This window comes from Macrotis lagotis, chromosome X, assembly GCF_037893015.1.
Source record: "Macrotis lagotis isolate mMagLag1 chromosome X, bilby.v1.9.chrom.fasta, whole genome shotgun sequence".
NCBI classification, from domain to species: Eukaryota; Metazoa; Chordata; class Mammalia; order Peramelemorphia; family Peramelidae; genus Macrotis; species Macrotis lagotis.
In genome coordinates this window covers 626,651,929-626,671,944 of record NC_133666.1, presented here as the reverse complement: position 1 = coordinate 626,671,944, position 20,016 = coordinate 626,651,929, and the positions used below count along the sequence as shown (strand labels likewise).

General features: G+C 51.4%; 2 protein-coding genes across 2 annotated transcripts; both read left to right on the top strand.

The window, feature by feature from the left end:
- The first annotated feature begins 2,434 nt into the window (after window positions 1-2,434).
- ECSIT (ECSIT signaling integrator) lies at window positions 2,435-8,833 on the top strand. Its single transcript, XM_074203476.1, has 8 exons — window positions 2,435-2,610; window positions 4,211-4,373; window positions 5,336-5,750; window positions 6,532-6,755; window positions 6,980-7,031; window positions 7,508-7,656; window positions 7,851-7,953; window positions 8,370-8,833. The coding sequence occupies exons 2-8, from the start codon at window positions 4,257-4,259 to the stop codon at window positions 8,615-8,617; spliced, it is 1,308 nt and encodes a 435-aa protein (XP_074059577.1). The 5' UTR covers window positions 2,435-2,610; window positions 4,211-4,256; the 3' UTR covers window positions 8,618-8,833.
- A 297-nt stretch (window positions 8,834-9,130) lies between these two features.
- ZNF653 (zinc finger protein 653) lies at window positions 9,131-18,427 on the top strand. Its single transcript, XM_074203475.1, has 9 exons — window positions 9,131-9,441; window positions 10,315-10,358; window positions 11,610-11,825; window positions 12,737-13,348; window positions 14,037-14,202; window positions 14,832-14,943; window positions 16,388-16,502; window positions 16,815-16,914; window positions 17,063-18,427. Exons 1-9 carry the CDS (start codon window positions 9,131-9,133, stop codon window positions 17,238-17,240), a joined length of 1,854 nt encoding a protein of 617 aa, XP_074059576.1. The 3' UTR covers window positions 17,241-18,427.
- Window positions 18,428-20,016: the final 1,589 nt, after the last annotated feature.

Sequence of the window (20,016 nt, the reverse complement as noted above, 5' to 3'; positions counted from 1 at the left end):
AAAGTCCATAATTCTTTTTCTGGATACATATGGTATTCTCCATTGCAGATAGCTCAAAATTGTCCCAAGAATAACCTTTGAACTACATAGAGTAGAACACATATAGCTAATACCTCCAAATAAGCAAGGAGGTAATAAGAGAGTCCCAAATTCCCTTTGGTCTATTCAAGCTACCAGATGGACTACATGCTTGGGTCATGAGAGAACTGTCAGATATGATGGCTGAGCCTCTATTAGTGATTTCTGGAATGTAACATTTCCTCTGGGATTACTTCTCTAACTCCCAGTTGAATTGACAAGTCAGGTCCCTCCTTTGGCTGCTATTATTTCTTTAAAGGTTCTGGGGAAATTAAAAATCTTAGGATTTCTAACACAGTTAATCCTGAGCCCCCACCAGTATACTTCACATTTATTATTAGCCAGTATCTTCAATTATATTTTAATTAATTCATTAGTTTTCTCAATTATACATAGAGATAATTTTCAATATTCATTTTGTTAAAGTTTTCTCCTTCTCAACCTTCCCTCCTCCCACCTAAGGATAGTAAATAATCTGATGTAGGTGATATATGTACAATTGTGTTATACATATTTTGCAAAAAGTGAAAAACTACAAGAAGGGAAAAACAAAAAAACAAAGGCAAAAAGGTGAAGATGGAATGCTTTGATCTGCATTCAGTTCTTTCTCTGGATATGGATGGTATTTTCCATCTAAAGTTTTTTAGAATTGCCTTTGATCGATATATTGCTGAGAACTAAATGTATCATAGTTGATCCCATGATGTAGCTTTTAGGGATATAATGTTCTCCTGGTTCTGCTCACTTCACTCAATATCAGTAATTCCAGGTTTTTCTGAAATCTGCCTGCTCATTGTTTCTTGTAGAGCAATAATATTCCACTCCATTCCAACACCACAACTTGTTTCATCATTTCAGGCAAGATTATATGTTTCCTATGATTTGCCTTCATTGAACGGCCAAGGTCCCATGGTTTAGGAAAATTCCTTTGCACCTAGTATACTCTCTTCAGTGATTAATTCATTATTTGGGGGGGGTGTTTAAAATGTCCCAAACTGAATTCATCGTTTTGCCTAAACCCTCCCCATTCCTAATTCCCCTATGACTGTTGAAGTTTCTACCATCCTCTTAGTTACCTTTGATTCTTACTCTGTGTTCAAGTAGTATTTAAAGGATTGATATGGAGGAGGGATTGGGTTTGTTTTGTTTGTCCCTAGAGGATAGAACCAGAAGTAAGTTATAAGGAAGATAATTTAAATTAGATGTCAGGATATAGTTCCTAATGATTAAAATTATATAAAAGAGTAATGGGCACTACAGAAGGTGGTGTTTTTCTCCTCCCTTGCCAGTCTTCAAGTAGAGACTGGATGACTACTCACAAGGTATGTGAGGATAATTTTTCTCTATAATTTGTATTAGATGGCCATTGACATCTCTTCCAACTCTCAGGTTTTGAGACTGAAATGTCCAAAATGAGTTTCTATCTGATTCCCCAGATCATAGAAAACCTCTAGAGTTCATCGAAAGATGTGTGCTAGTGTCTGTGTCTGTGTGACACAATCAAAACCTGGATCTGTAGAGAATGGATTGAAGGCTGGAGGTAGAGAAATAAAAATGAAAAGTTATTGTAGGAGACAGCTAAGTGGTCACTTGGAGTCAGGAGATCCTGAGTCCAAATCGACCTCAGACATTTAATAATTGCCTAGCAAGTCACTTAACCCCATTGCTTTAAATAAAATAAAATTAAAAAGAGAAAAGCTGCTGTAATCATCCAGGGTAGAGGAGGGGATGGTGCATATATAAAATTTGTGGAAGGGATCCATGAAAAATGGTGATAACGCCTGTGGTCCTCTCTCATAAAGCTGTTTGGATGAACAAAATGGCTTAGGTAGAAACTTTTTGCAATCACCTATCAACCCGTCTCAAAATAAAAAAAAAAGAGGACACATGGGAGAGGAGTCTAAGGTGACTCGGGCTTCTAAATGGTACAAAGTTCATGCCGAGAACTCGTGGCCTCAGTTTCCCGCACTGTACAACGGGCGGAGGGGGCGCTCGGCCAGCGCCAGGGAAATGCTGAGACCCGAGACCCGGGGTGCCCCGCCGGCTGCCCCGGCCATCGGAGCAGGGCTGGGGCTGGGGGCCGGGTCGGGCCCGCTCCGGCTTCGCCTCCCCCTCCCCTCCCCGGGCGATGCTGAACACATTTCTACCCATTTCTACCCATTTCGAGTCGGGGGGAGGGGCGAGGACCCGGGAGGGCGCCCCTCCCACTACAGCCCGCTCCGCTCCGGGAGGCGCTCTCTACAGTTTAGCCCTGCGGGGGCGGGCAGGGGGCGGGGCTACCTACATAGCGCCTTCCCATTGGTTCCCGGTCTCGACGGATTTTCCTCTGAGCGGCCCCATCGCGGCCCGATGACGCCCTGTGACCCGGAAGCTTTCAGTGGCCAACATGGTTGCGCCCAGCCATCCCGACAAATAGGGCCGGAGACAGCTGAGAATCGCTGCCCGGGGGGAGTCGGCGTCGCACCTCTCGAGACCCGGCCTAGACTCCGGCCCCCGGGTCCGTGCCCGGCCTCCGAGCGCGCTCGGCCGCAGGTCTGCGGACGTGGTGACCTTTTCCCCTTGAATCGCGTGTGGGCGGGGCGGTCCGAGCCCCGCCCACTGTGTGTGTGTCTTTGTGTGTTTTTGTGTGTGTGTGTGTGTGTGTGTCTACTGTGTTTTCTGTCTATGTGGGGGTGTGGGTGTGACCTCACATCCCCGTAGCCCCGCCCCCAAACCCGGCCCCCGAGGAGGGCAGACCCAGCCTGGCCCGCTGAGCCCCCACGTGCCCGGCGCTGCCAGTGTGCTGGGCCAGGATTGCCTCCGGGGCTGGGGTTGTGGAAACTCCCGGGTTGTATACAGGACACGTGCATGGGGAGGCAAAGAAGAGCCAGACCCACTCCTGCTGCCCCGGAGCAGGTGTTCTGTTTTGTTTTGGCATGGTAATGGTGACTTGTCCAAGGTCATTTAATAAGTAATTCTTTTTTTTTTAGTTTTTTTTAGTTTTAGCAAGGCAGTGGGGTTAAGTGGCTTTACCAAGACCACACAGCTAGGTAATCATTAAGTGTCTGAGGTTGGATTTGAACTCAGGCCCTCCTGACTCCAGGGCCGGCGCACTATTCGCTTAGCCACCTAACTGCCCCATTGGAGCACATATTCTGATGGGGGGGGGGGGTCGACTTGTCAGTTAATTAGATACCTACAAGATCCATACAGAGTAATTGTAAAGTAATCTCAGAGGGGAAGACAGTAGGTTCTGAGGGAGGAAAGAAGGGGAAAGACTTTCTGTATTAGACCACTTGGAGCTGAATCTTAAAGCCAGGGAAATTAGAAGGCTGCCTTGTATACTATGGAAGCAATGTAAAGATTGGCAAATTGCTTCTGTGGGGAGTGGGGGAGGGAAGTAAGATTAGGCGGGGAGAATTGTAAAACTCAAATAAAATCCTGAAGAGAAATTAGAAGGCTGAACCAGGCTTGGGAAGCAACCAGAATGCCCTGCTTGAAAAATCGCAATGTGTCTAGGGTAGCTGGGTCAGAAAGGAAGTAAAGTGTGAAAAAAGGCTGCAAAGAATCCAGCCTATGAAGAGTTTTGAATATTTGATTCTGGAGATAATAGGAAACCATTGAAATCTAATGAGCTTGGAGTGGGGTGTGACCTGGTCAGACCCACTCTTTAGGAAGATCACTTCAACTGTGGAATGAATGGAGGATGAATTAGGCTTGAGAAAGACTTGAATTAGGAACACCGGTTATAAAAATGTAATGGTCCAGACTTAAGACCATAGAACCTGAACTAATGTAATACTGTGTGATTGGAGAGAGGGATCTAATATAGCAGAGAGATACTATGAAGTATATAAATGACAAGATTTAGTGGTATATTGGATATGCTGGGTAGGGGTGGAATCAAGGAGTGCACTTAAATTGGGAGCCTAGTTTACTGAGAGAATGATTGTATCCTTGACAATCTTATAGTATCAAAGTATGGAAGAGGGAAAGATTTGAGGGAGAAAGATTAATTCTGGGGGGTGTGTGTATGTGTGTGTGTGTGTGTGTGTGTGTATGTATGTATGTATGTATGCATGCATGCATGCACAGGTCAGTTTATAAGGCCTTCCTCTGGGACAGCTAACCATATATCCTTTCCTTTGGCTAGGTAGGCATCTGGTTGCCATTGGTTCCTGACCAGGGCCAGCAACAGGATGAACTGCATTCGGAGGGCTATAGTAGCCTGTGATCACTCTATGGGTCGCCATGTTCTTTCCAGAGTTGCTTCAGGGCACAACCCTTGGCAGCCTGAAGGAATCTGTCTTTTACAGGTAATGGGGATAAAGAAGAAGAGGAATCACCTTCATGTCTAACTTTTCACAAGCCTTTTCTTGGAGGTCATTTAGCTTCACACCATCATTTTATAATTGACAAAATGATCATCCTTTCCAGTTTGAAATCCTTTTGCTTTCTCTTCTGGCCTAATAGGTTGGGGTATAGTAGGGGGCACCAGGTTCAATCTGACTGCCTCATTCACTTGCCCTTTTCAGTTCCCTCTAAAATTCAGTATTTTTCTTCATGTGGGTCATTCGATTTTTGTACTATGCCTAGCTAGCATTTCCTTCAGTAAATTCTGTTTAATATTTGGAAATATCTCAGGCCATGTGTACTCAGAAAGCCTGAGACAATTAGGAATAGCAATCTGAAATAATCAGTGAAAAGGAACAAAAATGTCCCCAACAAACAGAAAAACTTTATGTTGAAGACAAAAATTCCTTCCCTAATAATGGATGTTGATTATGGTGGGGAAGAAGGAAGACTAAATAGTTATACTGGGAATCTCTGGCTAGATTTGGCCACGGTTTCAATATGTTGGATGAGAAGAACAGAAACAAGAATGACCCTCCAATTGGGAACCTAGGTTAATGGAAAGATGTGAGTTCCCTTGACAATACTATTGAAAGATTTTAGAGCCTCAGAATTCCAAAGTGGGAAGGAGAAAGAGAAGACCTGGGTTTTTCTACAACTAGTCAAGCTGTTTTGTAGATAATAAGCCCCAGGGCCAAGATTCTAAATGAGGAAGTAAGGCCCAGAGAGGTTGAGCTAAGAATTCAAATCTAATGCCTTAACTTCAAGGCCCAGTTATTCTTGCACTGTACTTTACTGCCTCTCCTTTAGGGAAAAAAATCAAAGTCCCCCCTAAGCAATCCCACCCTATGGAGGTAGGCCAGGCAGGTCTCCTGTGGGGCAAGGGTGTCACATCCCAGATATGATTCTTCTTGTTGATCTATAGGGTCTCTCCCAATTCTTGAGGGGCTTCCACAACAGTGAAGCAAGACTAACCTCAGATTCTGACCGCACCCCTATGATGAGGCCCCCTGCAGTATCCACAAAGGTCCTGGAGCCATACGAGGACTTCTTTGAGCAAGCATCTGGTGGACAGCAAGATAAGACGGGCTTCTCAAGGGCTGTCAAGGCCTTTGTCCAGCGGGATGTGCGAAAGCGGGGCCATGTTGATTTCATCTACTTGGCTCTGCGAAAGATGCCAGAGTATGGGGTGGAACGTGACCTAGCTGTCTATAACCTCCTGCTGGACATCTTCCCCAAAGAGGTTTTTGTGCCTCGAAATATGCTACAGCAAATCTTCAACCATTACCCCCGTCAGCAGGAGTGTGGGGTGAAGGTGTTAGATCAGATGGAGAACTATGGTAAGAGGGAGGAATTGGCCCCAGAAGGGCCCTGGAGAAAGAGCACTGTTCTTAGCCAGTGTGGAATGGGACTAGATGGGGTTGAGTGAATTGAGGATGATGAGAAGACTGAAAAAAAGGGTTTTTTGAGGTAGTTGCAGGGGTGGGGAGATTGATACTCTGTTAACAAGGATTTAAAGGGCTATCATGTGGAAGAGGGCTCTGAACCCATACTGTGTGTGGTCAGAGGGGTAGGAGCAAGTTGGGAAGGGGCCTAACAGCCCAAGATCCTCTTCCAGGACAAGGACTGGGAGCTTTGGTGGGGGAGACAGCAGAGTCAAACTTAGACTTTAGGTTAGAAATATGACATTAGCAATTAGAGCTATCCAGATATGGGATGAACTCATAGAAGATAGGAAGTTTCCTGTCATGGCAGATCTTCAGGGGAAGACTAGATAATTATATGGCAAGGAGAGAAGAAAACTTGGGTTTTAAAGTTAGCTGATATGAACTTGATTTTTAAATACTTTTGATACCCTTTTTCAACATAATTGGTTTTCTTTGTAATCTTAGGTCTTTTGTTTTATTAATTTTAAAAACATCTTGAGAAGGGGACCATAGACCAGACTCCCAAAAAAAGTTGAACTCATTTATAGAAGGATGCTTGTTTAGGGTGACTCCCTGCTTAACTTAAAGGGTACTACCCTAAGCTGGGCAGTTGACCTCTGACCCATATCTGCTTCTCTGTCTGGCTTGCTTGTTTCTGTTCTCTTCTGCTTCTTTTCCTTCTGGCCCAGCACAGGGGTCATGCCAAACAAGGAAACCGAGTTTCTGCTGATACAAATTTTTGGACGCAAGAGTCATCCCATGCTTAAATATTTGCGTTTGATGTACTGGTTCCCCCGATTCAAGAACATCAATCCCTTCCCGGTGCCAAGACCACTGCCCAAGGACCCTGTTGACCTGGCCCGGCATGGCCTGGAGCGTATTGCAGCTGACTTGAGTGCCAGAGTCACTATCTATCAGGTAATGCTTTGGACCACTCGATTTTACCTTTGTAGGTCCTAATTCCTTTTTCTGCCTTTATGGTCTTTGTCTCTGAGGCTGGAGGCAGAGTGCCAGGATTTTTTCCTCTGCTGATCCCATTGTCCTTGTATATTTCCTCTTAAGTCTTTGCCCCTTGGGGTGGGGGTTTGGTGGTAAGCATGGGTGGGATGGGTACCTTGTACCCTTTGATATTCCATCTCTAGATGCCTGGGTCAGAAGACCTTGGAGATAATCCATCACAGCCTCACATTGTGGGTAAGTCTTGTCCATTGGGTATAAAGCATATTGCCAGTCTCCTAAGGCCACAGATAGAGTGGGGTTAGACAAAAGGAAAATATATGGAAAGACACTGTTGAGTTTTTCATAAAACCCAGGAAATCCTCAGAACCCTGAGAAGACAGTGTCCATTTTTTCATCCTCCTTGTTCCTGAAGATGCAAACTAAGATGGATTTTGGAGAGAAAAACAAGAAAGAGATAAGCAAATGGGGCTCAAATTAGTTAGCTTCAGGGACTCTGTGGATCTTTGCATAAGGTGTCAGACTAAACCTCATGCTTCATAATTATGTTGCTAAATCTTATAGAGGCAGAGCTGGAAAGGATTTCAGCAGTAACTTGTAATTCCTCATTTTACATCTGTGCCCCTGAAAGAGGCCCTGGATGAGTCGGGTGGATATCACTTGTGAGGGACAGCCTTGGAATTGATGTGTTTGTGTGCTCCTTTGCAAACCAGGGATCCAGAGCCCTGACCAGCAGGCTGCCTTGGCTCAGCACGACCCTGCTAGACCTGTCTTTGTCGAGGGTCCCTTTCCACTGTGGCTTCGAGATACGTGTCTCTACTATCATGTGCTTCGGGCTGATCTGCTGCCTCCTGAAGAGAGAGTGAGAGGAAGAACATGGGAAGGGGTGGTGGGCGCTCTGGGGTCAGGTGTTGAGTGGAAGAGTGGTCTGGCTAAGGGTACCAAGCCTCAGTCTGGTGGGGGGTTCCAACAGCTAAGCTTCAAACCTGGTTGGAGTGGGTGATGCCACAGAGAGTTTGGCTTTAACATGAACCCCATGCACATGGTCTCCAACAGGAAGACAAGATCGGGCCAGAGAGGAATTTCTTTTATCCCATGCAGCTGGATGTGGATTTGGATCGAGGACCCTGGGATGACTATGAGTTTGATGTGGATGAAGGTATTGGGGTTTTTCACATAGCCCAGTGTGGTTTTCTAGGAACTGGTATAGCTCCCACCCTCACCTTCCTTTGAAAGCCCCTTGGCGTTGTCTTTCCCTTTCCGGTACTACTGTAGGCACAAGGAACAGAGCTGACCTCAAACCTGGAGAGCTAGTCTTTTCAGGGGAGGTGGGCGCTGGGGTGGTGGTGCTGGGGGTCTCCAGGGATGGGGTGTGGAGGCTGAGGGGGTGGGTGGAGACCCAGGTTTCTGAGCTTCTGCCCGGGCTTGCCAGGTGGGATCTACAATTAGTTGTCAACCGGCAGCAGGGAGGGGGCAGTTGAGGAGGTGAGGACCCTGTGGGGGGCAGGGGCAGGAGTGGCATCATGGGCGGCGGGCCTGGGTCCTGCCGCCCAGAGCACCCCTCTGCTCCTCTAGTGGAGGAAGGCCCGGTGTTCGCCATGTGCACGGCTGGAGCCCACGATCAGGCCACGCTTGCCAAGTGGATCCAGGGCCTGCAGATCACCAACCCGGCACTGGCACGGATCCCGGTGGTCTTCCGCCTGGGCGCAGTCGGGGGCGAACTGCAGCTCTCCGAGCGTCAGGAGGGAGGGGAGCGGGCGCCCCCACAGGAAGAAGAGGAGGGGGCGCCCCGCGGCCAGGCCCGACACCAGAGTCGGAGCTGAGCCCCGCCCGGAGGGCGCGCGGACTGAGCGGGGTGGGAGCCCCGGAGGGGGCCGCCCGGGGCGGTGTGCCCAGATGCCCTTCTGGGGAGCAATAAAGCCTGGTTCCTGGGGACTCTGCCTGCCCTTCTTTCCGGGGCGCCCCGTCCCTGCCCTCAGTGGCGATGCCCGCACGCCGGGCCCGCATTCCGGCCTCTCCTCCCCGGAGCCTTCTCCCCGTCGGGATTCAGACACGCGGCCCGTGGGAAGGGGCCGCCGGGCCGGGCCTCGGCGCGGCTGCCGGGGGTCCCGGGGTCCCGGGGTCCCGGCTCGGGGGCTGCGGCCCCACGGCGTGCCCCTCCCCCCGCGGGGGGGGGCAGGACGCGCTCGGGGCTCGCGCAGGCGCGCTGCGCGCTCCGGGGCCCTTTTTCGCGAGCGCGGCGTTAACTCTTTCCCGGCGGGCGGGCGCGCGGCATCGGCGCCACTTCCGGCCGGGCTCCTAACAACGGGAGCGGCTGTAACCAGGGAGGGGGGGGGATGGCGGAGCGGGCGCCGGGGCCCGCGGCCGAGGCGGGGCCCGGGGCCGGGGCCGAGGCCGAGGGCGGCGGGGAGGCGGCGGCCGAGGAGGGCGCGGCGGCCCGCAAGGCCCGGGGCCGGCCGCGCCTCACCGAGTCGGACCGGGCCCGGCGGCGGCTGGAGTCCCGGAAGAAGTACGACGTGCGGCGCGTGTACCTGGGCGAGGCGCACGGGCCCTGGGTGGACCTGCGGCGCCGCAGCGGCTGGAGCGACGCCAAGCTGGCCGCCTACCTCATCTCCCTGGAGCGGGGGCAGCGCAGCGGCCGCCACGGGTGAGGCCCCGCGGGACGGCCGGCCTGGCCGGCAGCGGGGCGGGGCGGGGCGGGGGCGGGGGCCGCTGCCCAGCGGGGGCTCCTCGGGCGCCCTGACCATGGCAGCGGCCACTGCTCGTGTCAGGACGTAGTGGCGGACAGTAGCGAGCAGTAAGTAGAGAACCGGCGGGCGGGACCTGGGCCAGGGGCTGTTTGTCTCGCTGGTCTGCCCTTATTCACGGCAGGGAGCCCTCCTCGCCGCATATACCTCTGAGGTTCTGTCCCCCCGTTGTCCTCATTTTGCAGAAACTGAGCGTCAGAAAAAAGTTTTTAGTGTCATTCAAGCGGAGAAAGAGGGGCAGAGGAGGCACCTGCTAGGAAGGGGCTGTTGGGTGTGTGCTGTGAGTGAGATGGTGGCATCTCCTAATGGACAGAGAGACAACTCGAGGTCGGGAAACTCACATCTGAATCCAGCTCGACTTGGTGATTCTGGGAGAGCCCGGTCCCACAAGGAAAATGAAAAGAAAGGCAGTGCTTTGTATTCCTCATCAAGACAGCATCCTGCTTACTGTGGCTTAAATATTTTGCAGCCAAAGGAAGGGGAGATAGGACGGTAGCCACAAAGAAGTAGCAGGATCAAAAGCAAACTCTTAACCAACTTCCCCTAGCTCTCCTTTCCCATTGTGCATACTTTTCCCTACTCCTACCCCGTCACCTTCCTCACAGTCTTGCCTCCTTACTTCTAGGTTATCTTTTTTCTGATTTTGAGGGCCTCTTCATGATATCCCCAGATCCTTGCGCCATGGGCCCTTCCTCTAGATACCCTTCGAATGAGAAGACCTTCTAAAGCCCTAGCCTGGCTCTCTCACTCGATGCTGCTTCTCTCTGTTACAGGAAGCCTTGGGAGCAAGTCCCTAAAAAGCCAAAGCGGAAGAAGAGTAAGTGGATAATGGGGCCTAACTAAGGCTTGCGATTTATTCAGGGAATGGAGGAGCGGCGACGCTGATCTTTTAGCCACACAGATAGACATCTTTTGGTAGACCCAGAAGAACCGAGGGAGCAAGGAACTCCAATGGTTGCCCCATTCAGAATTGGGTTAGAAGGGGCAGCTTAGGTGGCTCAGTGGATAGAGCAGGAACCCTGAAGTTAGGAGGACCTGAGTTCAGACACAGCCTCACACACTAACAATTACCTAGCTGTGTGATTTAACCCTGTGGTCTTGCAAAAACAAACAAACAAACAAGAAAAACAGAATTGGGCTAGATTTATCCTATCCTTTTCCAGCCTTCCTCAGTAGCTCTGTTTTTATCCCATGTGCCTTAATTGACCAGGAAGGGCAAAGTGTTTGTGGGTTTAAATGACTGAAAGATTTTGATCATTTCAGCTGTAACCACTGACAGATATAACTCATATAGCTGGAAGGAGCATTATTTGTTTACAGAATGAGTCTTCTTTTGGTGGAAGAATTGAAATTTTGGTAGCCATCCTTTCCTCATTCCCCCACTCTCTGGTCTTTAAGGATGTGGTTGGGGTACATCAGCTGCAGGACTCTGGCCCTCTAACAGCTGTATATATCTGCTCTATGGGGAGGCTTTAGCCTTTAGGTATCAGTTCACTGACCCAATGGGAAGATGAAGACTTCTGTTTTGATTAATCAACTCTTATGTCCCAGAACCTACTATGAGAATAGATTGACTGAGGGTTCAAGGAGATCACAGTGTTGCAGGTGTCCCCCACCATAGGAAAGGTGACTGTCCTCCTTTTCCTTCATTCCTGTCTATGTCAGTGGACCCTAGTAGTCTGTCCCTGAGTGGTATGATTTGGCAACATGCTGCCCAGGTGTTGGCAAGAGAGTTTACTCTCCTACCTGCCAACACAAGAGGACCTTGATCTGATGATGTGATGAGACCTGTGGGGAACCACAACCCACCTTTTCTATCTTTCTACTTTCTTTTGCTTACAGACAAGGCCTCTCCCACTGACTCAATGATCAGACCATTATTGGGAGGTGGCGGGGGGAAGCTGAGATGAATAGTGGGGACCAATCCGGGCTGTCTCCCTGGGCAAGAGCCACTTCCTTCCTCTTGGGAAGGAGGTGAATGATGACATATGATTATTTCTGTTCCCCAAATCCTCCCCACAGAGGAAGCATTGCAAGCATTGTTCTGTTTGCCTTTCTCCTTTCCTAGGAAGGAGGCGTAATGTGAATTGCCTAAAGAACATGGTGATCTGGTATGAGGATCACAAGAATCGCTGTCCCTATGAGCCTCACCTGGCTGAGCTTGACCCCACCTTTGGGCTTTATACCACAGCAGTGTGGCAGTGTGAGGCTGGACACCGGTACTTCCAGGACCTCCACTCACCTCTGAAGCCGCTCAGTGACTCGGAGAATGAGAGTGACAGAGGTACGGGCATCTTGGGGCTGAGGGTCCTGAGCACACCCACCTTGGCCCCTCATACTGAGGCAGCATTAGTCTCCTCCTCAGGAGGGCCACCCTCACAGTGGATCTCTTTCCATCCTCCTCCTTTCCCTGAATGAAGTTGCCTACTTAGCCTTAGATGGAACAGTTCCTGCTCCCCCTGCTTTAGGTATCTAGGGGTAGGGCAGGGGGAAAAGGAGAAGTCTCAGTCCCTTTTCTTAGGCCTGTAGAAAAAAATCCATATATATATATATATATATATATATATATATATATATATATATATATATACATATCAGCAGTTCTGAGTGGTCTATGATAAGGGACTGGGATAAGGGGTGATCAGTGAGGGAAAAATATCAGGAAAAGCTCTCTTTGAGGGCAAGGGGAGGGTGGAAGATATTTGGAGGTTGTCACTGAAAGGTGAGCAGGATGTGGATAGTGGAAGGCATTGGGAATTGTTAGCAGAGAAGATGGTCCAAGCTAAAACGAGAATGAATACAGCATTTATAAGGGGTGTTTAGAAGACGAGTTTGACTGAGCTAGCTGGCAGAGCAGTGGGTCTGGAGTCTGGAAGACCTAGGTTCAAATCCAGTCTCACACACGTAGTGCAGCCCTGGACAAGTCATTTAACCACTGTCTGTCTCAGTTTTCTCATCTGTGAAATGGGGATAATGATACCAGCTACTGTGAAGGGTTTTTGAGAGAATTAAATGAGATGGGCCTTGAGAGGCACTTGACCAGTGCCTGGTAGTAGGTTCTGTGTGAATGTGTCCACAAAACTCAGTGGTTCAGATATGCTGGAGACCCTTGCTGGGGAGTTCCATGGGAAGATGACTTCAGGGGCCAGTCTGGTTTCTGGATGTCCTGAGCCCTGCTTTCTGTTGTCTCTGCAGTGGAGAATGGCCTGGGAGCTGGAAGCTCAGACTCCTCAGGCTCGGACTCAGATTCAGATTCTGCCGGGCAGCCTGAGAGCCAACGGGCCCAGACTGTGCAGGCTTCTCCAGTGCCAGCCGTGCCACCTCCTCCAGCTCCCGAAGGCAGCAGCAGTGGGCTAATCACACAGGACGGAATTCACATTCCTTTTGAACACCACATGGAGAACTTGACAGCGGAGCAGGGCACCCCCCTGTGCCACAGCCCAACCACCAGTGGCCCCGAGAGCATGGAGACTGTTGTGTGTGTGCCTGTGCCAGTCCAGGTGGGCACAGGTCACAGTGCCCTGTTTGACAGTGTGCCACAGGAAGCTTTGGGTGAGGTGGTGGCCAGCTGCCCTGTGCCAGGCATGGTGCCAGGCTCACAGGTGATCATTATCGCAGGCCCTGGCTATGATGCTCTGGCAGCAGAGGGCATCCACTTGAATGTGGCCAGTGGTGGCAGCAATGGAGAAGAGGTGCCCTGTGCTGTGATTGAGGGCGTAGCCGCCTACACCCAGACTGAGCCTGAAGGCAGCCAGCCTGATGCCTCCGGCCCCGTGGAGAGCGTGGCGTGTATAGAAACCAAAAAAGGTCTCTCTCTTTTCCCTCCTCTCAGTACCTCTCCCTTCCCTTCCTGGGCCTCCCTCAGGTCAGCCAGTTGACCCCAGGCAGAACCCTGGGGGCCCCTGGGGGAGGGATCCAGGGCCAGGGAGGGCCGGGCCCCAGAGGAGCAGAAGGTGGCGTCCTGCCCTCGACTGTTGAGGAACTCACGTGTCCACACATGCCAGTGAAGACAAGGCAGCCTGGTGTAGTGGAAACAACCCTGGATTGGGGGTCAGAGGCCCTGGCTTTGAATCCCTTCTCTGCCAATCACACTGCCTGTGAGACAGACCTTAGGCAAGTCACGTCACTTCTGGGGCTCCGTTTTGTCACCGGTGTTTTGAAAGTATTGGACTGAATCATCTCCAAATGTCCTTCAAGTTGTAAATCAGGGCAGTTTAGGACAGCTGTGGGGGAAAGAGAGCTAGAACAGTGGGGAGGGAGCAGAGATAAAGAAGAGTTCTGGGTGGCAGGTGGGGGGAGGAAGGAGCAAGATGTTAACGTTTGGTTGGAAGTGATTCGGGTCACCAGTGAGCCTGTCCCCAGGGCCCAGGACAGTATCCGCCACAGCCCCATAGGAGTTCTGAGCCCTGTTAAGTCCCACCCATGCCTAGATTTGGGGACTCTTCACCATTCCAGCATGGGCTCAGCACTAATGGGTGACTTTCCCTGGTCCCAGAGAAGGAAGAACTCTATGTCCTTAAGAAGGAGGAGAAAGAAGAGCTGTCATCCCCAGAACTGGAGGAATTAGAGACAGTCCCTGAGAATGTGGAGCCGGAGCCAGAGGAGCTCGACGGCAATGACATGTCAGCCATCATCTATGAGATTCCCAAGGAGCCTGAGAAGTGAGTGTGGGCATATCACATGACCACGGGACATGGAGGAGAAGGAGGTGGGGAGCCCACACTTTTCCTGGGTCATTTCTCATGGGGCAGCTGGCTAACTTGGGATGCCAGCTTTTAGGACAAGGCAGGGACAGATGGTTCTTCTTAAGCTTTGAGAGCCTAGGGGAGATGTCCTGAGGGAAGCCCCCCCAAAAAAAACCCATATGTGTGTGTATACCCACCCATGTGGGCACATATGGCCCCCTGAAGCCACATCCACCCTCCTCATGCACATACACACAACTGAAGCCGTACCCCCAAGATTGCACCCCCACCTTTCTGCACATAAACCCTCTTTACCCCTTTATACACACACACACACACACACACACACACACACAGTCTCTTACCCTTAACCTGTCCTACTCAGTGACCCTATTTGCCTCTGTCAGAGATCTGAATGCCAGGAGGGAGAGTTGAGCTAGATCCAGGGGAATGCCTGGGGACGAGCTGCCTGGGACCCCCCCAAAGTACAGTCAAGACAGGGACCAGGGTTTCTAGGCTTGGGGCTTGAGCAGAAGTCTGAAAAGAGGCAGAGATGAAGCTGGTAGCATCTATTGACCCTGATATTGTATCTGATTTTCCCCCAGGAGGCGGCGCAGCAAGAGGGGCCGCTCGACAGATGCTGATGGCCTGCTGGAGATGTTCCACTGCCCCTACGAAGGCTGTAGTCAGGTCTACGTAGCCCTCAGCAGCTTTCAGGTACGCTGGGCCTCAAGAGTCTTTTTCCATGTATTTAGTTGGTAAGCATCAAGCTGGCACAAAGACAGGGATTCAGGAGATGAACTTTCCCACTAGGGAGCTGGAACCTAGAGAGGGTGAAGGAAAGACATGCTGAATAAGCCTTCCCTGAAGCTGGGAAGGAAGATCTTTCCGCAGTGCCAGTAGGGAGGCACATTGTTAGTACAGAGGCACATCACTGTGGAGTCCTAGTTAGGCAGCTCCATCTCTCAGTCTCATGGGACTGGCTCTTCCCCACCAGGATTGTTGTCAGGAAAGACCTTAGAAACTGAGTTAGAGGATGGACTAGTGGCTAGATGAAGTGCTCTGCCACCCTTGGAGGGCTAAAGTGTTACTCTTAGGAGAAGATGGTCGTATTTTTACCTTAAAAGTAATGAGCCTCTGAACATTTTATCCGAGAGGCAACCTGGTCATATCTGTCCTTTAAGACTAGCTAAAAGAGAGTAGAGAGGGATAAAAGGGTCACTCACCAGTGGGGCAGTGGTTGATGGTTTAGAAAAGGGGACTTAGAGTTGGGAAAAGCAAGGGGGATCCTCGGGGGAAATATTATCTTTTATCTCTGCAGACTGTGTCCTCTCAGAGGCCTCAAGACACAGTCTGTAGAGATAAAGGATAATAATGGGCTAAGGACTTTCTACCTGTTCCCTCTCCTTCCCCCAAAGAATTGGGAAATGAGACCAGAAATGGGCAGGAGGTTTCTAATAGAACAAGTGTTCCATTATGTACAGATACCATTGTTCTATTAGAAACTGGGAGGGATGGGAATTCAGAGAAACCTGGAAGGATTTGCATGAACTGAGGTTTGCTGAGCGAGGTGAGCAGAACCATAAGAACATTGTACACCATAACAGCAACATGGGGTTGATGATCAATCTTAACGGACTTGCTCATTTCATCAGTGCAACAATCAGGGACTATTTGGTGTATCTGCAATGGAGAATACCATCTGTATCCAAAGAAAGAATTGTGGAGTTTGAACAAAGACCAAAGCCTATTACCTTGAATTTAAAAAAAAAAAATGTAATCTTGCTATCCCTTGTATTTTTTTTTCCTAAAGGATATGATTTCTCTCTCAACACATTCAGTTTTGATCAGTGTATAGCATGGAAACAATATAAAGACTATCAGACTGCCTTCTGTAGGGGGTGGGGGAGGGAAAGGGAAGCAAGAGTAGGGGAAAAGTTGTAAAATTCAAAAATAAATAAATTAGAAAAAAAATGGACAGGAAGCTGCCAGGGCCCCAAGTCCATCTCACTTGTGCTCCCTCTTCACTCTGTGGGCCTTCTACCTTCTTAGGAATACCCCAAGGAAAGTCGTTTCCTTTCGAATCATTTGGATCACAGGTTTGCACACTGTCTGCTTTTATCCCTACCCCACTCTCAATTTGTGCATTTTTCTACCCTAGAATCATGTGAATCTTGTCCATCGGAAGGGGAAAACAAAAGTCTGTCCTCACCCAGGCTGCGGCAAAAAGTTCTACTTATCCAATCACCTTCGAAGGCACATGATCATTCACTCAGGTTGGACCCATGGAATTATGGAATTAGGTTTGGTTGGGATAATAGGTGCAGTGAAAGGGGTGCTGAGCTCAGTCCAGTTTGAATCCCTCTTATCTCAATTTATTTCCCTCATGCAGGGAAATTTACCTACACAGGCACCTCAGTTCCTGCACCACAAAAAGGATTTTTCTTAAATTTAATCAGGCTTCTAGACTGATGGGGGAGGGGGGAGACAAAGCTTTCCCCTCAGGGACCCGTTTGAGTTGTCATTAATGGAGTAATACACTTTAAAGAATGATCCCTTAACCTTCCATCCCTGGGATGTACTTGTAGGTGTCCGAGAATTTACCTGTGAAACCTGTGGGAAATCCTTCAAGCGAAAAAATCACCTTGAGGTCCATCGACGGACACATACAGGAGAAACCCCTTTGCAGTGAGTGATGACTTTCTCTCCCCACCCCAAAGCAGCCCTCTGGGGTTCTTGGCCCCAGACAAGGTTGGGCCTTCTCCCTGCTCAGGCTCCTTCTCAGGCTGTTATTGTGACCCCAAAGCTGCCCCACCTCTGCCCTGCTTGTCCCCAGGTGTGAGATCTGTGGTTACCAGTGTCGCCAGAGGGCATCTTTGAATTGGCACATGAAGAAACACACAGCCGAGGTGCAGTACAACTTTACCTGTGAGCGCTGTGGCAAGCGCTTTGAGAAGATGGACAGCGTCAAGTTTCACAAGCTCAAGAGCCACCCGGACCACAGACCTACGTGATCCTGGCTGCCCAGCACAAGGACGCTCCTATTTATTTGTCCCCAATGTCCTGGGCCCTTCTCCCTAGACCTGACCCTGCTTCGCAAAGGCTATTCCTGGAAGGCTGAAGAGAGCCAACCCCATGCTGGGGCTGCAAGCAGCATAGGTGGACACTGAGGGCAGGAGGCCAAGCTGTGAAGGAAGGAGATGGCCTCCAGGAGTGGCCCTTTTCTCTTGGATCAGGGTTCTACTGGGATGTTATGGGGCATGGGTTCACCCCCCCTTAAAGCTGAGGTCTCTCAGCTAAGTCACTGGGCAGGAGGGCTGGACACCGGAACAGTGTTAAGTGAGCAAAAATGATTAAAAAAAAAAAGACACGACAAAAAAAACCCTCTCCCCACCCCACCTCTATGTATGCTGAAGGCCAGTGGTGAGTTCATGCTCCAGAACACTTGAGGAGACTAGGCTCAGCTTTACACCTCCATCTCTTTGGGCCTGACAAGAAAACTAGAGGCTTGTGTGCTTTTCAGTTTGCTTAACTCCAAAAGTGCCTGCCTCAAAGCTGTGCCCTCCTCACATCTTCAGGGTGAAGGGGTGATTTTTCTCCTGGAGATAGAAGAGCCCTTACCAGGGCTCAGGGCACAGCCCTGACCATAACTTTCTCACACTTTTGCCTTCCTAAGGGAAGGATGGGAGGGTCCTATGAGCTTTAGATTTGTTGCCCTAATTAGTTTCTGTTATACCCTGGGAGCAGGAAAGTGGTTCCCTCCTTGGAGTTGAGAGAGATTATAGAGAAGAGGGAGTCCGTGCCATGTTCAGTACATGCAGGCTCCTTTAGCTTTGGGCCAGGTTACGGGATGGGAGCTCAGGAGTCCCCCTCCCCTCCCCCAGCCTGCTACCAGGCACGGCCCCTCCATCTTCACTGTTCCTGGTGGTTTTTGAGTCGGTGTCTCGGGTATGTATGTATTCACACTTCATTCCTTAAATGAAATGGAACCACAACTTCCCCGATGCCCGCAGCTGAACCGGAAACTCGGCGGGCGCTGGAGGTGGTGGACTTCCAGCATGGCATGAGACCCCGTTGGGGTTGGCAGAGGTGTAACAAGGTGGGGGTCGTTGGCCCCGCCCAGGGAAAGGACAGAAGCGGGAGCCTGTATCTTTTGCAGATGAGTGTTGTGAGCACGCTGGGGTGCTTTGGCCCCGGCCCCGGTTGTGGGGGCGCAGGAGCATGGATGGGTGCAGAGCCGGCCCTCCCGGCTCGGAATCTGCCCGCGCGTGACGGCCCTGGGGCCGGCCCCGTGGTGCTGACGGGCCCCAGCCCTTCATTTCCACAAGTTCGGACAAGTGGCCCCCGAAGGCCACGAGGTGGCGACTGCGCTCTTCGCGAGAGCGGAGCACGTGACGGACTGGCCTCTGGGCGTGTGCCTCGCCCCCCCACCCCGGGCGCCGCCCTGGGGTCTCGCGGCCCTGATTGGCTGTCGTGGGCCCGGGCTGCCGGCTGCGGGACCGCCCCCTGCCCTTGGCCTTCGCCTCGTGCTTTCCCAGTTCGGATGAGGGGGGCTTGACGCCCAAGACTAGGACCCCGGCCCTGGCGGGAGGGGAACGGAATTCTGCCCCCCTCCTAGCCCGGGGGCAGCCTCGGAGCTCCCCCTCCCTCCCGTGCGGCCCAGCAGGGAGACCTGCAGCTACCATGCGACCCCCGCTCAGGCCTCGGGGCCCCCCGGCCCACCGCAGTCCTTGCCCCGGTGCACCGCCCGCTCCCGGCCCACGGAGGCCAGCCGCTCTCGTCCCGCCCCAGCCTGCTTTCCGTGTTGTATTCTCACCGATAGGCGAGCCCGAGGCTGTCAGCCACATTCCACCGGGTTCCCTTTCCCTGGGGCGTCTGGCCTGTGGGTGGACGGGTCTGAGCCAGTAAGCGGATCCGCGCTGGGACAGAGAGGGCAGCGGGGCCCACAGGTCTGGCTGCCCCAGCACGCTGCCCTCGGCACTTGGGGACTGGATCCCGCGCTGCGGAGCTCCAAGTCGGGCCGTCGAGGGCTAGCCCGACAGGTCAAGGTGATGGGACGCCCCCTGCTGTCCACTTCAGAGTGGCTAGCTCTAGGTCCTTGGACGTGAGCATACGCCCACAGCTGGTTTCTTCGATGACTTTCCCTGATTGGGTGTCTCTGAATCCTTCCAGTGGATGCTCCCAAGGAAAAAAGGGCCTGGCCCTCAATGCTGTGCTATAAGTGAAGTGGTCTGTAGCATTTGCACTCCAGGGCGACACTAAGGACATGATGGGAGACCCCTGCCGCTCGGCTTCTCGGTCTCCTTTTGTTTCGGCTTCTGCCCCCGAGGTTACAGGACAGGCGAGTTGTGGGGAGTGGGAAAAGTCCCTCCCGGGCGGAGCTGCCAAGGGACTCCCGGCGCCTGCTAGGGATCTGAGTGCGGACGGAGCCGTCGTGGCGCGCTGTCTATGGTGCTGAAGCTGGGCATCCTGGGATGGTCCCCTCCGGGAGAGCAGCTTCTACCTCAGAGTCCAAGTGGGGTGAGGTGGGCTAGAGAAGGATAAACATCCAGAGACACTGGAGACTGGGAACAAAGGCCCCGGGGCGGGTCGGAGAGATGGAGAGGGAGAGAGGCAGCTGCTCTGTCTCCTCTCCTTGGAGCCGGACTGGTTCCTATTGTTAGGGTCCCAGAGGCCTGAGGCTATGAGGGAAAAGGGAGAGTGGCGTCTTATCCGGCACTAATCTCAACCGGAAGTTTGTCTAAGCGTGTGCTTTCTGCACACGTTTGGTGCACGGATGTGAACACGTGT